This window comes from Lactuca sativa, chromosome 2 (assembly GCF_002870075.4).
Source record: "Lactuca sativa cultivar Salinas chromosome 2, Lsat_Salinas_v11, whole genome shotgun sequence".
Lineage (NCBI taxonomy): Eukaryota > Viridiplantae > Streptophyta > Magnoliopsida > Asterales > Asteraceae > Lactuca > Lactuca sativa.
In genome coordinates this window covers 57,852,660-57,873,201 of record NC_056624.2, presented here as the reverse complement: position 1 = coordinate 57,873,201, position 20,542 = coordinate 57,852,660, and the positions used below count along the sequence as shown (strand labels likewise).

The window sequence follows — 20,542 nt, the reverse complement described above, 5'->3', positions numbered from 1 at the left end:
CTTAAGAGGGGTTTCGGGTCCTTAAGAGGGGTTTCGGGTCCTTAAGCCCCTTTTTGTCCGTTTTTTCCCCGTTTTAAGCCGTTTTTGACCCGCTAAATATTGCACTAACGTAAATTTCACTTTTTACGTCATTCAGCGTTGCCGGTTCTGTCGCGAAACTTCGACAGGTCATAATTTCTTCGTTATAATTCATATTTCAACATTCTTTATATATTCGGAAACCTCGTTTCAACTATTAAAAAATTATCCATAGATATCAGCTTTATCTAACATTTCATTTTGACGCTTATTTTTATTGTTAATTAAATTAAGTCACACAGTTAAGCACAAAACTCATAATACTCAAATAATACACTTCTATTATTTCAAAATGGGTTACAAAAGTTAACCTGGACTACTATATCAATATTAATGACGAGCCCGGAAACGCACGCGTTACATCGACATACACTGTTTCTCCAAGTTCACCATAGAGAAATGTACATTTGACATCCATCTGATAAACATTGAAATCCTTGTGTGCTGCATAGGCTAAAAATATTCGAACAACCTCGAGTCTTGCAATAGGGGAAAAGGTTTCCTCTAAGTCTATAACTTCTTGTTGCAAATAACCTTTAACATTAAGCCTAACTTTGTTTCGAACAACATTGCCATCTTTATCAGTTTTATTTTTAAAAATTCATTTTAATCCCACGATTGAAACATCATTTGGTTTTGGAATCAGTCTCCATACTTTGTTCCTTTCGAATTCAGCAAGCTCAGATTCCATAGAAACAACCCAATCAGGATGTTTCATAGCAGCCTTAACTGATTTAGGTTCGATTTTGGAAATGAAAATATTGAACATGCAAAATTCTTGATTAACATGAAGTACCTCATTCTTTGCACGATGTTGAGCTCGTGTTAGCACTCCATCATGAGGATCACCAAGAACTTGTTCTTTTGGAGGACTTCAAGTCCATCTATCCATTGGATGATATGTTAGATCAAAGTCCAATGGTTCATCTTTGAACATTTCTTCAGTTTCCGATTCTTCCCCTACATTCGACATAGAATCAGATAAGTCATGAAAAATATCAATATTAACATTTGAAGTATTTTGTATAGATCTAGTTTGCTCCCCCTCAACAATTGGATCAATATTAGGATGCTCCCCCTCGCCATTAACACCCCGTTGATGTTGCTCCCCCTCGAAAGTATGTTGCCGTTCAATACTACTGATTGAACTCAAATGCTCCACTTCCACTTGAGCATTAGGTATTACATGTAAACTTTCGTTGATCATCGGAGAACTTGTTGGAGAGTTCATATCAACTGCATCCTGCGAGATGGTCGAATCATCACTATGTTTCGATGCTTTAGGGATTTCATTATCATCAGCATTAACCTCGGCATCAATTGCCCTATCAGGAACACCAAAAATAATCATAATCAAAATTTATTGAATTCAAACTTTGAGATTCATCATTTGATTCATTAATGATTGGTTTTGCTCAAAGCACTTTTCAACTCTTTTTACATAATAATCATCAAAGGTAAGATTAAAGGTCTCTTTGATTTTCCTGGTTCTCTTGTTTAACACCCTATATGCCACCGAATTATGAGAATATCCCAATAATATCCCTTCATCAGCTTTTGATTGAAATTTCGAAAGGTTATCCTTAAGATTCATAATGAAGCACCTGCAACCAAAAACATGAAAAATTTGACATTTGGTTTCCTATTGTTAATGATTTTATAAGAGATGATGTTAAATCGATGTTAGGTGCATTTATGCACCCATTTTGTAGCTTTATTTCATAAAAGTGCATTACATATAGGCTTAAACTCATGCATTTTGCATGTTTTTCAGGATTTTTCATGAGGCAATTTCACTCATACATTTTTGTGATATTTCAGAGACTTTTGGTGGTAGGATCTTGTTTGAGGAGGTAACTTAGAGGTATGGACAAAATTTTGGGACTTGCAGAACACTGAGGATGAATATATCAAAGAAATGAAGATTTTGGCTTTTCAGAGATTTACACGGCCGTGTAAATGGAAGCCTTGTGTTTACACATGCCGTGTAAATGAAGACCCTTGAGCATTGTACTTTGAAGGCCTGACCAAATTACACAGTGTATTTTTGTATTTACATGGGCCATGTAAATGGTAGTGTTAATTTACACGGGCCGTGTAAATGTGGTCGTGAGTTAAAAACCGTTTTTTCTTCTTTCTAAAAAGGTGTAACCGGTTCCATTAGAAGTTAAGTCGATTTTAGGAGTTCTTGGGGGGGATTTTCTGGAAGATTTGGAAGGCAATCAATACTTGGAAACACTTGGATTTTGTTTGGATTTTTAATTTGTAAGACTTTAACTGTAATTTCTAGATTTGTCTTTTGTTCTAGTCATGTGTGGCTAGAACCCTAGTTTCTCCAACTTTATGTTTTGACTTCTTGAGTTGTGATTTCAATCATATGACTTGATGTTTGCTATTAATTTCTATCTAGTGAATTTGATTTTGCTTTAATCAAATGTTTGATTCTAATTGTGATTTTTATTGGCCATTTGAATTAGGGTTAGGTCATTCAAGTTATCTAATCACAAAATCTGTAATTATTTTGTGAATTGGGCTAAGTACAAGCACTAAACTGATTTCCTGAGCTTGTGAGGAGTATTGGGTGTTGCTGGGAACATTCACATAAAGCTTAATGCAATCTTTTAATCTAATTCAAAGAGCTTGTTTAGATTAGGTTAGTAAGGTTAGGGTTAACCAAAGAGCTTGTTTTGGTTAATTAATGTGGTGAATGAAAAGTGTTAGAGCTTGTTAACACTTTCAAGTACCAACTTAGATAAAATAGAGCAAGTATTTAGTTATCTTTGAATCGCATTGCTAAGTTGTCATACATAGAGTTGGAGTCCTTATAATTTCTGAATTTAATTCACTCATTTAGTCTATTACTTGTGTCTTTAATTATTTGTTCTAATCATTGCATTCAAACCCCCCTGTTTATTGTTGGTGACCAAAGTACCTTGCGCAAAGAGGTATAGACTGATTATCCCGTGTCTATGTGGATCGACCATGCTTGCCTTGTACTACCTTTTAGTGCAATATAGTAGTGTTCTTTTGGAGTATATGGTACCCCTTTATTTTTTGGGTTTGACACGCCTAAAAAATTAGCACAGTTTTCGAGGAAACGGTGTTACTAATTGTTTATGCATAGACCTTTCTGTACAGGTACACCACTGCCAATTCCTCCGAAGATAGAGAAGACTGCAAAGAAGTTAAGAAAGCAAGCCAAGATTCATAAGACGCAACCGGGATCAAGGACTTCTTCATCATCTAACCATCCAGTCATCAACATTTGGGAGGACATACCTCTCTTAAGTGTATCCGCATCCGAAACAGAAACCCTCTCACTCTCACCTCAACCATCCTCATCATGAAATACCACTCCACCTTCTTCACCTACTCATAACATCCAAACTCCACACCCACCTAAACCTCAATTCCTACTCATACCATGTGAGATAACCATGGAGGTAATCCACCTCCAAATCCACCACCGGAGCAAACCCTTCGCCAATGGGCGAGGCAAGAGGTTACTCAACAACCTCTCTGCATCACATATCCGAAAGCCACCAACTTAGAACTAAAATTTGGGCTCATCCATTTACTCCTAACCTTTAGAGGCCTGGAAAATGAAGATCCTCACAAGTTCCTCACTGGGTTTCGTGTTGTGTGTGTGGGCATGAAGCCACACAATGTCACAGAGGATCAAATCAAGCTTAGGGCATTCCCCTTCGCGGTGCAAGATGCAACAAAAGACTGACTCTATGACCTCCCACCGGGGACAGTTACTACTTGGGTAGATCTTGCATATTTTTTTTGGATAAATACTTTCCAGAGATGAAAGCTTCAGCCCTACGGAGGGAAATCATTGGAATCAAGCAACATAAGAGAGAGAGAGAGAGAGAGAGAGAGAGAGAGAGAGAGGCTTTTCACATATATTGGGAAAGCTTCAAGAAATTTTGTGCCCGTTGTCCTAAACATGGAATTACCGAGTATCAGCTTCTCCAATACTTCATTGAAGGCATGAATCCAATGGTGAGAAGGCTTCTTAATGCCTCCAGTGGCGGATCTTTACCCGATAAAACTCCAACTGAAATCTGCAACCTAATCAAGAACATGGCTGAAGATTTTAAACATTTAAGCCATGATGAAGAATGGTACACAAATGTACCACGAGGCGTAAAGGAAGTCCAAACTCCTCAAATTGAAGATCAATTGTACGAGCTGACGAAATTTGTAATGATGTTGGCTAAAGACAAGGGTGTGAAACCCACACCCCGCCCTTGCGGTATTTGTAGTCAAGTGGGGCATCCAACCAACATGTGCCCTCAACTTCAAGAGGAGGGTTATGAAGAAGCAAAAGCCATGGGAGGCTATTCCACATCAAATCGAGGATATGATCAGCCACGAGGTGACCGAAGATGGAACAACAATAAAGGTTGGGGAGGAAATCAACCGGGAAGTTATCAAACAAGTCAACCACATCAATACCAACAAAGACCACCTTTTACACCACAAAACTTTCAGCCAAGGCAGCCACAACACCCTCCTCAACAAGCGGGTTCATCAAGTATGTCCTTATAGGACATAGTGAAGAGTTTGGGTACTAGCACCCAAACCTTCCGACAAGAGACAAAACCAAGCATAAAGAACTTAGAGCAACAAGTATCACAGCTTGCTACTTCCATAATAAGCAAACTAGAATATTAAGGAAAGTTGCCTGCCCAAACTGAAACGAACCCAAGGCACAACGTGTGTGCCATCACATTGAGAGGCACGAAGAGCTACAATGATCCAAAAGTGTCGGTTGATCAAGAGGAAGAAGAAATAGTGGTCGAAGAGGAAACCAAAGAAGAGAAGAAGAAGGATAAAACAACCAAAAAGAAGTCCTTCATCACTGAATCTAAAGCCACACCTGATCCATTTCCCGAAAGTTTAAAGATCACGAAGAAAGAATAGGAGGAGAATGAGATTACGAAAATGTTCCAGAAAGTTCACATTAACATCCTGCTCCTCAAGGCCATCAAGCAGGTACCTAGATATGCAAGGTTCCTTAAGGATCTTTGTATATCTAAAAAGATATTAAAAGGAAACCAAAATGTAACAGTTGGGAAGAATGTATCCGCGATTTTGCAAAAGAGGATGCCGCCGAAGTGCAAGGATCCCGGTGTCTTTACAATGCCATGCAAATTTGGGAATCTTTATGTACCTCGATCCATGCTCGATCTAGGTGCATCCATAAATGTCCTGCTATATTCTATTTTTAAATCAGTTGGTGTAGGAACATTGAGCAAAGCCGGTGTGATCATCCAACTTGCCGACCGGTCAATAGTACATCAAAAGGGTGTATTAGAGGACGTGTTAGTGCAAGTCGATGAATTTGTTTTCCCGGCTGATTTTTATGTTCTAGATATGGGAGATGACGAATCTCCAAATTCAAGTTCCATACTTTTAATTAGACCTTTTCTTAAAACTTCTAAAACAAAAATTGATGTCTACAACTGTCACACCCCCAAACCAAGGATGGCGGAAACGTCCGGGAGTGGAGGACTTCATGTATAGTATCATAACCACAATGACAATAGTGATGAAAGTAAACACAACCAACATATATATAATTGAAAGAGTTACATCATTGTATACATTACATGTTTCAAAATAATTACAATATGTTGACAAAATATGAAATGTTTGACACCTTAACGCCCCATCCTCAAAATACACTTGATTTCCTGTTTAGTGATTTCCTGAGAATACAAGTTGTTTGAAAAAAAATGTCAACACAAAGGTTGGTGAGTTCATAAGCTTTTGTATGCAATTATGAAAAACCTTGTCTTGTAAATGTACGGTTGTTCCAGAAAATTTTGATATTTTCCTTAAAATTTTGTAATGTAGTCTTATACCCAAAAACCGAAACGTATAAGTAACCTTCCTTATTTGCAGAAAATGATATGAGTTTAATTCGACATAAACGCGTATGATGTCAATGAATTTCCCCGTAAATTCTTATGTTTGTTAATACTTTCTGTGAGTTATTATAACCATACCATGACCTAGTTGGCCTGAAAACGACGTTCTTCAGGCGTTGGAATTGTTATGACATTTGTCACCTCAGACCTGCCGGTCTAGCTGTTGCATGCAGCTCGGGTGTGAGTTTGTCAAACCCAATATAGATCTATATACAACTATCACGCTCTCCCTCCAGGAGACTCTGGTTACTGTTGGATTAGTGTCTAAGTCCATAACTATTTTGGTATGTACTTGACCCGGTGGTGCATGGTCCTTTTGGGTTGCCTTCACCAAAGCAACTTGATATGATGAATTATGGAGAGAAAGGATTAAATATGATTTATTAATATATTATGGGAATAATATATTAAAGGAGTAATCATATTATTTAATTAATATTAGTCAATAATTAATTGGTAATTAGTTTTGTGACTAAAAGATATTATTAAACTTACGGGACTGGAATTGTAATTATAAGATAATTGCAATTTGGGCCATGGATTGCCTTATATTAAGGAGTGGATGAATTCTATGGGGAAGCCGATAAGAAATCGTCCAAGAACTTAAGGAAAGGAATCCATGGGTTGCTTAGGGCTTAAGCATCCAAATTAGGGTTTCCTTGTTAGATAACCCTAATAGCCTCCTATATATATGGATCCCTTATGACCTAAAAACGTGGCTAAGCATCCTTCCAGGGTTACACACGTTTTTGGGCAGCCTCCATCCTCTCTCCTCTTCATCCTCTTGATTTTGGTGTTTGTAAACCATTAGAGGAGTGACATTTGTGACTCTAAGCTTTCTAAAGTCAATACAAGAAGGATTTGGGATTGTTATTGCTACATAACAATCAAGGTAATATCTTAAACCTATTCTCATGTTAATATGATTACTTGATTGCTAGAATTAGGGTTTATAGTCTTGGATAACTTGCATGTACAATAGAGAAACCTAGATCCAAGCATTAGGGTTTGTATGAGCACATAGGATGTTCTTATGACCAAAACCCATCAGTGGTATCAGAGCCTAGAATGGTTTCTATTGTATTGATGCATTATATGTTTGAAAAATTCGATTTTTGTGATTCTGGAGGCTGGACTCGCCGAGTCCATAGATGAACTCGCCGAGTCCATGCTGACTCGACGAGTCCATGCCTGACTCGGCGAGTCAGCTCGTCAGAAGGAGGGAAAACCGGGATTTCTTGCTGTTTTTGCTTAAGGATAGTTGCCTTATCATATTAGATCAATATAAATCCGATTTTATGATATATTTGACTATATTCTTGATCTAATTGAAGATATTTATCAATTAATAAAATATTTGTTTCCTTATGTGATAATTGATTAATTATTTTGATTAAATTGGTAAATTGTTTTGCAAGAAATCATTAAATAAATCAAATATGGATAATTATGTGATTAAATGTTAATTTAGATTATTTGTTATTTGATACTTGTGCTTTGAAAAGTTTCATATTTTCCCCTTTAGGTTTTATAGTTTAAATTTGAACCCAAAAGTTTTGTTGTTTTGAAATTTAAATAGTTAAAACCCTAATGTTTTGAAAAAGGTTTCAAAACTTGCCCTCAAGTTTTGGAATTTAAATTTTGATTAATAGTTTAATTTTGATGAATATTTAAATTCTAAACCCTAATGTTTTGAAATGTTTCAAAACTTGCCCTCAAGTTTTGGAATTTAAAAGTTGATTAAAAGTTTAATTAGGAATGTTAAATTCTAAAACCCTAGTATTGTTTTGGAAAAGTTGAAATCACACCCTTATGGTTTTATTAATTAATTAAGGTGTATAATTAAAAGAGGTTTAATAAATCCATAAAAGTTTAGGTTTACAATTTAATTGAATTAAAAGTATAATTGTTAAATTAGACCACCTAGTATTTTAAAAGTGTAAAATACACCCTATACTATATATAACATTAAAAGTCTAACATTATATATATGTATGAGTAAAGTCAATCTTACCGTTAGTAGGCCTCATTCACGAAGCTGGTCTATAAGGGGTGTTTAAGGAAATTGCCTATAAAATGGCGATTGAATGGGTATCCACTCTTACCCACCGCACTCTTGACTAGTGGAGGGTCGTTAGCCGAACGGGTAGGATAGGACGAAAACCTTCCATTATAAGTATAATAAAATGCAAAAGTAACTAAATGTTTTTCAAATTCCCAATCTTAGTTACTTAGGCAAAGTGAATTGATGCAATTCCATGGAATTACACTTTGTGCCCTTGCGAAGACGTTAGTGGAGCGTGTGTAGTTTACCGGCACACTAAATGGTTCTAAGCAAAGGTAGCAAATGGTGACTCAATGTTTGTCATAGTTCAGTGGAGCGTGTGTGGTTTATCGGCACATCGAATAGGTGACTGTAACATGTGAGGGCACCATGTAAGTTTGCATGGTTATTCACACCCGCTTTGTGATCCTCGGCATCCCAGTCACAAACAAGAGGGGCATATCGAGATTTAAACATGCCATTGAAATGTTCAATGAATCTCATAGGATCTAGGAGTTTTCATAGATTTAAAACTTAAATTTCTTTTTCGTTTTTCATGGTGGAAATTAGTGAATCGTCATTCACTTACCTTCAAATGTTCTGCAATTTGGGTTACGGCATCCGTCTCCCGAGTTGTAGAATATTGTGTTGGGTCCTAGCCTTAGTATCTCATTTGGGTGATTTACTAAGGACTCAATCAATCAACTAACTTGAATTCGTTTTCTCCCGTTTTGTAGATGTCAAAGTTCAACAACTATGATCTTCCAAAATCCCGTGGAACAAGCATTCCACATGAAGATGATATTCCACGATTCGATCGAGGAACAAGAGATCATGCTTCACTTCCTCCTCCTTCTCCGATTATTCTCCCTAACCCACAAGTTCGAAGGCTTGAAAAGTTCAAGATCACTCAAGCCCTTTTGGCAAGTAAACATAACGAAGGAAAGTCAGTGTGTGCACACGTCCTAGGGATGAAGTCACACATTGATAGGTTAAGAATGTTGGGATCCGTTGTCTGTGAGGAAATAGCTGTTGATTGAATTCTTCAGTCACTTCCTAACTCATCTAGTGAGTTCGTAAGAGAGTACTATATGATGAACTGCGACGTGACCCTTATAAATCTCAGCTATATGATTATTGCTGCTGAATCAGCAATGGTTTGGCGCAATAGAAAAGCAAAGTTGATTGGTGAATCCGCCTTCAAGACCTCTATGGATATAGACATTGGCAACGAAAGATATGCTATGATCTAAAAGTTTGATCATAAAAGAAAGGCAATGTCTGAAGTAGTTCCATGTTCTATTCCAAAAGAGTCGATTTGCTTTTATTGCCAAGAGAAGGGGCACTGGAGACGAAGTTGCCCTATTTACCTAAGAGATCTAAGAGATGGGAGATTAAAAACGTATGGCTCTGTTTTAGGTAAAATCCATTGACTAACTCTTTTAAGCTCCTATTCTAGATTCTTAATACATAATGTGATAAGATTACAATTGATGTTTTGTAGGATCGAAGAAAAGAAAGGAAGCTTAAGGGAAGAAGTGAGCAGAATCTAACCATGAAGGAATGGATTTCGATCGCATTACGTGAAGATTAGATTCTTGAGCTACTACTTAGAGTTAGAATTAGATTGCTAAGAAAGATGTATTAGCATAGTTTTTCAATGAATTGCATTGTAAGGTCAAATTTTTTCCGCAATAAAATAAAATTTGATTTTATGTTATTTATTTATCCTTACAATGGCGTATATGAAAAATTGATGTTTGAATGTTTCTATTATTAGCAATAATGGATTTGGTTCTTATTATGTTATTTATGGAAATGTCGAGAATTTACCAAATTGGGAGAGTTTCTTATCGCCCAAGTTTCAATTGGACAGAAACTTGGAATCATGCAACTTGGTTGCACGATGAATGAGAAATTTCATATTTGGAAATTAGACTGATTCATTGACAAAGTGTCAAGTGAAGGACTAGGAGATCGAGCACATAAAGTTGCGTGTTGATCAAGTCAACCATAAGAGTAACAATGATATTCGTCATGATTTACTAAAGGTTTAGTAAATATGATTATACTCACAAGATTAAGTGTAATTATGAATTGATTGAAAAAGTTTAAATCAATAGGAAAACGAATAAGAAGAATCAAGTAGGCAGAAAGATAAAAGTTTCTCCATTCTAAGAAGAAGGGAGAGTAGCTTTTATGCTTTAGGATAGGTATTAATGATTAAGAACCATATCTCAATTGATCCTCTAAGTGAGTCTTAGTATAATTATATGTTTAAGAAGAGGAATTAAGGATTGAAGAAATGGTTAAATCAAGAAGTCAATCATACTTCGTTCCAATAACAAGTCTTAGAGTTAAGATTGTGACATTGAGTGGAAAAGTATTAAGAAGGTTTATAACATTCATCAAATATGGAAGTTGTGATGTCTTGGATAAAACAAAGACCAACTAGGACCAATTTATGAAGAGTTTTGATAAAAGCTACACTAACTCTTGAATATTTGTTTGTCAAGAAATGTTTGGACAAGAGAATCTTATATGTCAAGGAGTCAGTGGGAGTCTTATTGGTCTTGAAAGGTTTCAAGAACAAATCAAGTAGACCTTATCGATCATCACTAGCACACGAGTTGAGGTTTACAACATATCGTGTTGACATTATTTTGTTTCTGTGCCGTTCCAGTTGAGTAAATTATGCATGTGAGTCCTATGAGTTCTCATTTGAATGCATAAAAGGCAAGGACCTTGATCAATGGAAAGTACATTGATAAGAAAAGGTGAGCTGCTTAACTACTTGGATGACATGGTGGGTAGCTGTGCTACCATAAAGGCAAGAAATCGAGATAAAGAAAGTTCGATCCATATGAGTTTGAATTTGTCGTAAACCTTGGTTTTAGCAAATTCACATGGATAGGAACACATACACCGTTTAAATCTAAGTGTCATAAGATTTTGAGAAGATAGTGATTGTAAAATTGCATTCTCGAATTCGATCATGGTTACGGTATCCCTTTCCATGATTTGAATTGTGAGGTTTGACAATTAGTCTTAATTGTTTAGACACACATATGAACTATCTAAGGCAAAGGTGTATAAGTTCAAGAAGCCTTGATAAAATATTATCAAAGCACTAAGTATTAGAAACATGAACTTAAGAAATTCAATAAGTATTGTTGTTCTAAAAGTTAAGCTGTTTCTGAATACATGTCAAAGCTAGTGGGAGCATATGTGTTATGTTTTTATAATAATCATCATGATAGTGGGAACATAAATGTTATGATTGTATGATTATTAAGGCACGTATTGCAAGTTGGCAATATTAATTATAGAAAACAAGAGTTATACCTTGCAAAGTCGTAAGGGTTGTAAAGTTGTTTTGCTATAATTAAGGGAGAGAATATTATGATTCATTTCAAATCTAAAGGATTAGGTTGAGAAATGTTAATAAATTTAGTCAAGGATACATAGTGTGTTCTTAAAATTTCGATTATGATTACGACATTCCTCTTCACAATTCGAATTTTGAGAACATAGCAAATAAAACATTATGCATCGTGTCCCATACGCTTCGGGTATAGGATCGATTGCAAATGCTTTAATGTTTGACCATTCTAAAATTTTCCAAATGTCTAGTGCATTTAGAGGGAAAAGGGACTGGAATTGGTTTTGACTAAAATAATTAAACAACTATCAAAGGACAATCCAAAGTTTGACGATGATTGGTCGCTTGTGAGTAGTTGGAAGCATGGTATTAGATGGACCATATCGACATAGAAAAGATTCTATTAAGAATGAATTGTCATATGAAAATTATGGAAATGTTTCCATATTGGATGGACCATATCGACATCATTACGAATAGATAAGATTCTATTAAGAATGAGTTGTCATATGGAAAGTATGGAAACGTGTCCATATTGAGAATTGGATATTGAAAATCTATGACTATATTAGAAACTTTTATACAAAGGATGTTCAAAGGAATGTACTTTGAGTGAAAGACATCATATCTAAGGAATTGTCTTGTAACAATCTCCAATAGAGAACTTTGTAATATCATTGGCAATAGTCTTTGTGACTTTGGTGCAGTGACATTACGAAAGGATCATTGCATAAAATGTTAGAATCTAACATATTCTATAAGTGACAAGAATTTGATATTCTTACACTTATGAAAAAGGATTTGGAATTGTGAAATGAGAATGATTGGAAATGTGTTCAATTTGATCTATTTCACAAAGTAAGAACCATAGGTAAACATTGTGTGCATGCTAAGAGCATGGGACAAGTGTAATAATTCAAGTAAGAAGTTGATTACCTGAAACGACAAATAATGAGTAATCGATATGGTGATAAATAAAAGGTGTTTTATTTATACTCAAAGGTTTGAGGCCATATAGGGATTAGTATTATTCTTGTGTTTCACATTTGCATGTTTTGACTTCCAGAATAATTGAATTTATTAAGAATAATCGAATTATTCGAACGAGCCACGGTCGTTCATATGTTGGAAGTAGATATGAATGAAGACTGTCGTGAATTGGTGTGTGGATTGTCTAAAAGAGTATTAGACATCAGCAAATGTTTGCTGCAACGTTCATGAGTGCTTATGAATATGATTTGAGCATTGGATTAAACCCACGCTCACTTGGATCACTCCATGAATTGTATCATGAGTGATTGGTGAGACGATAACATCTTATATTCTTGAAACCGAGATGTGTGAGTTGTATCTTGCAAATCGGTTGCACATTGATAATATGTGAACGCACTAGTAACTTGGTGTTATAAAACATATTGTTGTGTGTGATTCGGTGAGTGAGTGCAAGCAAGCATTGTATCAAAGTTTATCCGTTCCTTTTATCCAAAGTAGGATAAAAGCGATATCTTTGGGTCCCTCGATGATTTAGTGATGACAAACGTAAATGCTCGGCCGGGCTAGGGCTAATTTGATTTGTTCAATTAGTCAGTCATCATAAATCGGGAATCGAGATATAGTACAAAGAGAATGATTTGAAATCATGTCTCATACGATATCTAGAATGGAGGAATATATGATCCCTTATATAAAGGACATACGTATCAGATAGGATCAGAGTTAACAGCGACTTTGGAAAGCTACGATTGCAGATCAGGATCTGAAGTCATACGCATAATAGTTATTAGACTTATCCAAGTGGGAGACTGTTGGATTAGTGTGTAAGTCCATAACTATTTTGGTATGTACTTGACCTGATGGTGCATGATCCTTTTGGGTTGCCTTCACCAAAGCAACTTTATATGATGAATTATGGAGAGAAAGGATTAAATATGATTTATTAATATATTATGGGAATAATATATTAAAGGAGTAATCATATTATTTAATTAATATTAGTCAATAATTAATTGGTAATTAGTTTTGTGACTAAAAGAGATTAATTAAACTTAAGGGACTGGAATTGTAATTATAAGATAATTTCAATTTGGGCCATGGATTGCCTTATATTTAGGAGTGGATGAATTCTATGGGGAAGCCCATAAGAAATCGTCCAAGCCCTTAAGGAAAGGAATCCATGGGTTGCTTAGGGCTTAAGCATCCAAATTAGGGTTTCCTTGTTAGATAACCCTAATAGCCTCCTATATATATAGATCTCTTATGACCCAAAAACGTGGCTAAGCATCCTTCTAGGGTTACACACGTTTTTGGGCAGCCTCCATCCTCTCTCCTCTTCATCCTCTTGCTTTTGGTGTTTGTGAACCATTAGAGGAGTGACATTTGTGACTCTAAGCTTTCTAAAGTCAATACAAGAAGGATTTGGGATTGTTATTGCTACATAACAATCAATGTAATATCTTAAACCTATTCTCATGTTAATATGATTACTTGAATGCTAGAATTAGGGTTTATAGTCTTGGATAACTTGCATGTACAATAGAGAAACCTAGATCCAAGCATTAGGGTTTGTATGAGCACATAGGATTTTCTTATGACCAAAACCCATCAGTTACAATACAGGACTTTTAAGTAATGCGAAGCAAATGTCTCACAAAGTCATTAACGAATTTACATGTAACGAAATGAAAGTTCTCTTTTGTATAAATGTACCCTTTTGAAATATATGTATTGTGTAATGTATCATAAACTATACCTATTATATTTTATCAAAGCAGTGGTAGTAGTAATGTATATAAACTATACTTGACATAGTTTAATCAAACGTTTGTATGTATTGGATGTACTTGATTTTTACACTTTGTTATTTCTATGCTTTATCTAGCAAAATCCATTTGTTAACTGATGTGTGTGTATATATATATATATATATATATATATATATATATATATATATATATATATATATATATATATTAAGACACAAATGTCATATATTGCGACAACACATAATCACATAATGGTATATACCTTGCTCAACATGTTATGCTCAACATGTTACAAGGTGAAATGAAATTTATAGTATTTTTCTGTTGAAAACATTTTCTGTAACTGTTCTTAGAAAATTCGTAGAAAAATCATCAAATGTCCAAATCAAATTCCGTAAATTCAAATAGTTTGGAAAATTAGTCTAGTTTGTTCATAAATTTTACCATGATTTTTAGTGACCTGTAACTTGTGCGAATAAGTCCATAATCATAGACTGGTCCGGATTGCTGTTTGAAATGTTAGGCAGTTTTGTAAAAATCACCATAATTTGTAGAAAAATCGTACGGAGATGTGCAAGTAGTAATTTTAAAGCTAAAAACTTGAACTACATGAACCTAAAATAGTTTTGAAAACTAAAATGTTTAAGTTGCCCAAAATAGTCCGTGAATGGAGTGTAACTTTTCTGATGAAAGCTGTTAGAAGAAATTAGTTATGTTCTTGATGATTTATCTTGTATTCTCCCCCTCAAAAATTAAGAAATCATAAAAATGTTGGGGTATGAACTCAACTTGAGTGATTTCAGTGGGTGAAAGTCGGAGTAGGGAAATGTTCAACTCAAGAACACTTGAAGATGCCTTGAAGATTTTCGAGAATCTAACACCAAAATGATAGAATTTGTGAAAGCAATCTATGATTGGAGTAGAATGGAGTGTAATTAACACAAGGAGGATGAATTATACTTACCAAGATTGTAAGAAAGCTTGGTGATCAGCCTTGGAGTCTCGAAATAGAGAGAATAAGCTTGAGAGAAAAGTGTTTGACCCTTTGATGGAAAAATGAGAGGATAAATGAAGTGTGAGGAGAGAGGATGGATGCTCCATCGCTAAGAACATGGGAAGGCTGATAATTGAGTGGATAGGACATTGAAGTGACCTAGGTAAGGTGGGGAGGTGTGGCTGGTCATAGAGTGGGTGTGGGGGTGGTTGCTTGTGTCATAAGGTAAAGCAAAGTCAACACTCCACCTTAATTGTTCACCCACTAGATTTTATTCCTTTAATAAAGATTTTCACAAAAATATGTTTAAATTATAATTATTTAGGGTCTTATATGTTAAAATATGATTTTTGGGGAAAATCTCGCGTTAAAATAATGAAAAACGGGCTTAAAATGTTAAAAACACTGAAAACGGGTGAAAAGTGACAAAAATCCGAAGCTTGGCCCGGAGGTTCGGCTTCTGATGCTAGGACCAAAAGTAGAGGAGGGTGGACTGAGAGGGTGGGAAATGAACCGAGGCTCGGTCGGAAGGAGGAACCGAAAGCGAGGTTCGGCCCGATGGACTTCGCCCTTCGTAGCTTCGGTCCGAGAGGCTGCCAGATTCGGTCTCGGATCTTAGTTTCGGCTTCCGGATCTCGGTCTCGGTTGAGGCAGCGAGGCACGGTCTCGGCTGAGGCAGCGAGGCTCGGTCTCGGCCTCTAAGAGGAGTTTCGGCTCCTCAAGGCTGTTTTCCGCGTTTTTACCCCGTTTCAAGCCGTTTTTGACCCGGTTAAGGGTCGGGATGGCCCGAATGACTATAAAAAGTTACGGGAACTCTTGAGAGAGATTTGGGAGAGATTTAAAATAGAGAGAGATAGAGTGAAAACGATTGAGAGAGATTTCGTTTGTGATATATTTGAGTGTCCAGCTTCGCAATGCAAGGTCCGTAAACCCTGTTAAGCCATGAATTAGTGTCGTACACATTCCCGATGAGCGTGAAATGGTGTGTTATCACTTTGGCTCTATGTTTAGCATTGTCAATGCTACGAAAAATTAAACACACAAACTCTCCAAAATGATGTTTTCTCATTAAAATAACGCATTGAGTGGAAATTACATTACATGAACCCTAATACTCAAGGGTTAATCGAGTCGATCGGTTTGACTTGCTGACTTTGACTTGACTCGAAATTGAAGATTGTCACAACAACATAACTTTAACTATGAAATTTGATGGTGAAGTTATCAACTCCAATGTTCATGAAGCAAAAAAGGTTCCTTCCGATGTTCAGTCTGTCAATATTGTGAATTTGATCTAGCCCTCAACTAGAAAGGGTTTAAACTTGTCTAACAATAAATTTCTAGAGTTAGTTTTGTCATGAAAACTAGACAGGAACAAAGCCAAAGAACTTGCAAAGGAGTTTGGCATAAATAACGAGGTGCTGGAGATTTTGGAGTTTATTGATGACCAGATGCATATGAGGATTGATGAAATGAAATCCAAGCCACTTACAACCATGATGAGTAATTGTATATGAGAAATTGATTATGAAAAATATCAATCAATGTTAAAAACTCAGAAAGTAAATAAGACTTTGAAGATTTATTACTCTCAATAAGCTTGATTACAAAACACAGACAACGAAATTGGAAAACTCGTATGTCTAAATCTAAGCTTAGTCCCTATTTATAGGGAACACGAGAGTACAAAAAATACTTAGTCAGGAACCCTTATGCTTCATACAAAAGTGACTTAGTAAATACATTACATACGAAATAAACTAAACACAATTCGACTCTTTACATGACTTCGACCCTTACAATCTCCCCCTTTGTAAACGAGTCAAACTACTCAATTCGTGAGAATCTGAGCAGCTAAGTGCATCATCCTTCGTATCTCAGAATACCATGTTAAAACCTTCTTTAACTCCTTGTCACCATCGTTGTTTTTCGTGCAGTTGTTCATACGAACAATAAAGTTCGTATATTGAGACGTTGTGTATCTTTCAATCTCAGCAACTTGAAAGAGAAACCTTTTAGCCTTCCCTTTAGTGTCCTTCCCGGCAAACACTAAACCAAATGGTTTCAAACATATCTCTCCATCAGCATACTTTTTCAATTCAGCTTGTGTCTTCGAAAGTTCCATTGCAACAGATACTTTCCTATCCATACTCGAAGCCAACTCTTTGTTAGTCAGGGCAAGACAGTCATAATAATTGTCAATGAAGATTTTAATGTGAGCAAGACCTAGTCTGAACACATCTTTTTCTGTACCCTTGAGTTGTAAAGCTTCCATTTCTTTTAAAAGCAATGCAACTTGAATAAGATCATTCAAGTTCATTAAAGGGAAGTCTGCAACGCTGAAGTCAAATGCTTGATTGTTTGCACGAATAACATGATACCTGAAATTTTGTATCATGTCTTCGAACAAGACATCCTTCTTAATACCAACTACTTTCTTGATATTGACCAATGACCATACCTCATCTTGCTCTTTTCCAAGTACAATATGAAAACGAATTTTCATGTGTGTATAATCATTTGGATTTTTGAATTTCTCACTAACTTTGTATTGTGTAGTGATAAACATCATTTTGTTTATCGGAAAATCCAACTGACTGAAATCAGTGTTAGCAATTGAATAGCTCTTCCTTGGTTTCTTGTCGAAAGCATACATGTGATTGAATGCAACTCTCGATTCGATTGATTCATAAGAATACAGCTTCTTGGGATCACCTTTGTCCATACCAGGTGGATCATTTTCTCTCAACCTCAGAATACTTTGAATATGCCTCTAAAGTTTGATTTTAGCCTCAACCTCTGCTTTCTTTTCTTCTTTAGACTTTTCGACTAGCACACCTTTCTCTTTATCTTTCAAATCAGGATTCGGTTTTAAGGAACTTGAAATACCCCTTTCTGTAGCCGAACCAATCACAATTCCTTTTGGTTTTGTAATTGCTTTTTTGGTAACAATAGTTGTTAAGATGGTGTCAGACTTCATTGGAATTGAAACAAGAATTTGTGTAGAAAACACTTTTGCAACAACTTTCAAATCTCCAGTTGTTATCTTTTCTCCTTCTCCCTTTCTATTCACATTCCCTCCTTTGCTCACCTTTGTTTCTCCCCCTTGTACCCCTGTGACAACATGTGGGGCATTCTGTGGTAACATCTGAGCAAACTTGGATATAGGAGCAACCGATTTCTGAATAACCTGATCAAGCAGATTCAGCTTCTGAGTAAGGAACTCAGGAGTTAAAAATGATGTTGGAGTAGGCTTCAAAACAACTTCTTTTAACTCCTCAAGAAGAGTCTGTAATTTCGCAAACTGATTGTTGTCTTCAGTTGCTTTAGATTCAAACTTCGGCATGGTGACTTGAAAAGTTTTGATAAAATTGGTAACTGCCCCAACAATTATATCGACCTTCTCCTGAAGTGAATTGTACTGAGAATTCATATTTGTAAGTTCTTGAGAGACTTGCTTCTTCAACTCTTCCAGTTTCAAATTGACATCTTCGCGAACCTTTTTGACATCTTGTACGAAGAGAATATGACGTTCCTTCGCAACAGCCTTCAACTCTTTTAAGGCCCCTTCAAAATTCCCTGCTTGAGTCTTGATTCGAAGCTCACTATTTTGATCAGAAAGATCTATCTTCTCAAGAAGTGTTCGTTCAACTGCTTTTATCATTAAATCAACTTCAATACCCCAGACCAAATGTTTTGCTCCAGAATCGGCTTGAGACTGGAGAAGTGAGTTTAACTTCTTGTTCAAGATTTTGAACTGCTTTCCTAACATTAACATATGATATGGAATCTCCTCCTCTTCCGAATCGAAATGTAATTCGTTGAAAGTACCTCCAAAACCTCCTCCTTCAGTTTCATCATCGGAATGAGGTTTGGTTGTGTCTGTGGATTGTGATGGAAAAAGAGTAGTAATAGGTTGTTGAAGGATAGTTTCAAACAGTGGAGATGAAGTAGAAGTAGATATAGGTGGTGGTAATGAAACAAACGAAGTTGAAGTGATAGGTGGTAATGAAGAAGAAAGAATAATAGGTTGTGAAGAATTGACACTCATTGTAACATTTGCCCCCGTATCAGATACTTTAGCAGTGATGTTAGAAATAGGAACCTCCTCATTAAATGACTTGGTTACCAATATTTCGAGTGGAATGGTGGTAGTAGGAGAAATTGCAGAACCATCCAAAACTGAAGAGATTATAGGTGTTGAAGTTACCATAGGAGAAGTCAAAGCCATAGGGGTATCAGGAACAACTTCGTTTTATGAGGAATAGTCTCTTATTACACGCTTTCGCTTATACCGTTTTTCTGTGATGTGTTTTGCAACATCATGAGCACGTCTCTTTTTCGATAACGGAGAAACAGGAGCAGGTATTTCACGAACTACCACTCCTTTACTGCTAACCTGAGTCTTACGAACCATCGGAGAGTCATTAGACGACGTTCGTTTAGATGATTTTCTGTGAATCCATTTAAGAATTCCTGATTTTGAAGGAACAACTTCTTTCGAAGGCTGAGCTTCATTCCCTACTACTTCCTTCTTATCATCACCTTCAATAGTCTTGGGTGAATATTGTGACTTTGCAACTTTTACATTTTCCTCATCAGACTTCGTTTTCTTTGATGGCTTGGAAGATCCTGCTTCGACTTCAAGTAACACCCCGGTTTCCACATCAGGGTTTACCTTCTGCAAGTACTTTATAAGAATCTTGTGCGTATGATTCACCTTCTTGAGCATTGCGTCTGGAATTCGTGCAACACTTGTAAATATTTGCTCATCATCTTTAACAATCTTTGGAAATTGATACTTCGTAAATTCAGCAATGTCCTCACCCTGAGGGACTTGAATTCCCTCTTTCTCATACACTTTCTCCAATATTAAACTCCAGTATCGAGCATAAGAAATTCCCTTAGCCACACTGGTACTTTCTAAGATTTTTGTGAACTCCTTCCACAAGTGAGTTGCATAATCCACACTCATGTCGTAATATAACCCCATTAACATTGCATACACTTCTTGTCTTCCTTTGTTAATACCCACTTTTATGCCTGTTAAACACCGTAGGAAAATCCCAAACAAGAAATTCCAGATACAGGGAAACCCAGACTTTTTGAAATCACTTATCTTTTCAAGTTGTGGCTGGTGACCCATCTCGTTGAACATATGTATGATCTGAGGGTTAGTAGGTTTGAAAAAGGATGGTGAATTAGGAAGCTCCAAGAATTGAAAAAACATTTTCTTGGTGAGACGAATGCGTTTCTCATTCACCAAGTTGAAGGTGAGTACATCAGTGCCTTTATTGAATGAAGCAGTGGATGCAGCCATAGACAACCAAGTTATTGGCA

General features: G+C 36.1%; 1 protein-coding gene across 1 annotated transcript; it reads left to right on the top strand.

Annotated features, from left to right (window-relative positions):
• The first annotated feature begins 4,074 nt into the window (after positions 1-4,074).
• LOC111879925 (uncharacterized) lies at positions 4,075-5,010 on the top strand. Its single transcript, XM_052768829.1, has 2 exons — positions 4,075-4,621; positions 4,763-5,010. Exons 1-2 carry the CDS (start codon positions 4,075-4,077, stop codon positions 5,008-5,010), a joined length of 795 nt encoding a protein of 264 aa, XP_052624789.1.
• The last annotated feature ends 15,532 nt before the right edge of the window (positions 5,011-20,542 follow it).

Bases quoted from the DNA above. Each gene is read 5' to 3' on its own strand.
- LOC111879925 (XM_052768829.1), top strand. From the start codon at position 4,075: ATGAATCCAATGGTGAGAAGGCTTCTTAATGCCTCCAGTGGCGGATCT. The intron at 4,622-4,762 runs GTATGTCCTTAT...TAGAATATTAAG, and splicing joins TCAACAAGCGGGTTCATCAA to GAAAGTTGCCTGCCCAAACT.